Source organism: Labeo rohita, unplaced genomic scaffold (assembly GCF_022985175.1).
Source record: "Labeo rohita strain BAU-BD-2019 unplaced genomic scaffold, IGBB_LRoh.1.0 scaffold_434, whole genome shotgun sequence".
NCBI classification, from domain to species: Eukaryota; Metazoa; Chordata; class Actinopteri; order Cypriniformes; family Cyprinidae; genus Labeo; species Labeo rohita.
Genome location: NW_026129352.1, coordinates 61,261 through 63,173, shown reverse-complemented (window position 1 = coordinate 63,173; position 1,913 = coordinate 61,261). Strand labels below are relative to the sequence as shown.

At 35.8% G+C, this 1,913-nt stretch overlaps 1 protein-coding gene across 1 annotated transcript; it reads right to left on the bottom strand.

Annotated features, from left to right (window-relative positions):
- Positions 1–285: 285 nt before the first annotated feature.
- Positions 286–1,568, bottom strand: LOC127160700 (hemagglutinin/amebocyte aggregation factor-like). Its single transcript, XM_051103354.1, has 5 exons — positions 1,431–1,568; positions 1,199–1,271; positions 775–963; positions 528–686; positions 286–394 (listed from the first exon to the last, which is right to left on the bottom strand). Exons 1-5 carry the CDS (start codon positions 1,483–1,485, stop codon positions 349–351), a joined length of 522 nt encoding a protein of 173 aa, XP_050959311.1. The 5' UTR covers positions 1,486–1,568; the 3' UTR covers positions 286–348.
- Positions 1,569–1,913: the final 345 nt, after the last annotated feature.

Genomic DNA, 1,913 nt, shown 5'->3' with positions numbered 1-1,913 from the left:
CCCATTGTGCTGTAAATTGTGGAGAGTGCATTTAAATATTTATTACTTATAAATACTTTGTTTTGGTGGATGACAACATTGTGATGTTTTGGCACATTTGTCATTTATTTAGAGAGATTGATTAGGCAGCTTTCAGTAAAACTGTTCCACATTGTCTCATCAAGAATCATGTTACTGAAAGTTTTAAAGTACTGTTTAGATTTAACCCAATGAATTCAGTACTTTTAAATATGTACACACTCACACACAACCCAACTTATTAATTGAATACAGAGATCAGCTGCATTTTTTGTCTTTTATCTTGCTTTTATTTCAGAGGTTTCATAAACCTTGAGAGATCATTGAGTCTTACAGACACGGTTTGACACAGTACTTGTAGTTCCAGCGTCGGTCTCTGAAAGACGTAAAACAAGTGTGACATTAGTGAGTGACAGAGCACACGGTCTGACATGTTTGACTTAAAATAGGTTCACTTATTAATTCTTACAAATAGCATAATTATAACTAAAGAAAGAAATGATACCTACTCTTGATAATTTTGATGGTAGCTTTCAACACCCACCAGAACACTGTGAGGAGGCACATTCCAGTGGAAGTCCTCATCAAAGGCATTCACGTATGAAGTCGATTGACATTTTCCAGGATTCCCAGAAGTGCACTCCACTTTACAACAGTAATACTGCCAGCTGTGTGAAAACATGGTATTGGTTCACATGGTGTAGCTCAAATGAATCAAAGTTTAATCGTGAGAGTCAGTCAATCATCAGAGCTCACCGTCTGTCTTCATAGTAGTTGTCGTGGTAGCTGCTCATTCCTGCGATCGCATGTTGTGCTGGACACTCAAACGTGAAGGCTTTGTCGAAGTCATTGACGTAAGGTGACTGGAAACACTCTGCATTCGGCTGGTTAGTGGGTTTGCAGGTAAAATCCCAACGCCGGTCCTCATGATGGTTGCTGTTTTGGCTTCGGTTACATTCGAAATGGAGAAAAAACAACTATTGTTTTGAATGCAAAATCACAGTAATTATAATTGCTAAATTATTAATATTGAAAATTTAAAAGTTTATGCAATTTTTAGTTGGCACAACTTATTTTTTTATTTATTTATTTATTTTTACAATTTGTGAGTACAATTATACTTTTTATGCCCTAATAATAATGTTTAGTAACTCAATGAACCTTAATAAGGGGTACTCACCTCTTGATGGAGGATATTGACTGGCCTGCAGGACATTTAAAACTTAGAGGACTGTCAAATTCGTTTTGCCAGCCTGTAGAGTTAAGTAAAAAAAAACAACAACAACAATATCAGCTTGGAAAAAAAAAATACAAATATTAAATAACACAAAATAAATGCTACAGAATTAAGCAGATTACAATCTCTCAAATATACACATGAACACTAACACACATTTAGTGAAGTCACCCACCTTGTCCAATGGCCAACAGTCCATTCAGTAGCAGAAAGAGAGCAACTTTTCTCATGTTGTCTTGTGTTCAGAGATGCAAACACGATTCTTGTGTTTATCTATGAACAGTGTGGATAGAGCTCGGTCTGTGCACGTTCTTTTAAATGCTTTTCATGTGGCTGATTCCAGCACCAGCCAATCACAAGTCTGAAAATGACAAATCTGAGTAGAGATGCAGCCAATCACGCACCTGCACAGGAATTCACTAAGAACCATATAGGGTAGTTTTTGATTTCTGTGTACTTTGATTGGATGTCCAAGGAAAGACAAAATGCAAAGTGAAAATACAAACAAGCAATTAAGTCAAGACAACACAGACAGAAAGCTGTTCTAATGTTACATCATCTTACACAAGAATTCCAATACATTTATGTTTTCATGACAACATGAGCCACTTAAGATAAAGTTAAATGAAAGTTATCAACATAACTGCTATTCAAAATT

Excerpts from the sequence above, each read along its gene's own strand:
- LOC127160700 (XM_051103354.1), bottom strand. The coding sequence starts at position 1,485 with ATGAGAAAAGTTGCTCTCTTTCTGCTACTGAATGGACTGTTGGCCATT. Across the intron at positions 687-774 it reads AACTACTATGAAGACAGACG|CTGGCAGTATTACTGTTGTA; the intron begins GTGAGCTCTGAT and ends GTTTTCACACAG. Across the intron at positions 395-527 it reads TACCATCAAAATTATCAAGA|AGACCGACGCTGGAACTACA; the intron begins GTAGGTATCATT and ends TACGTCTTTCAG.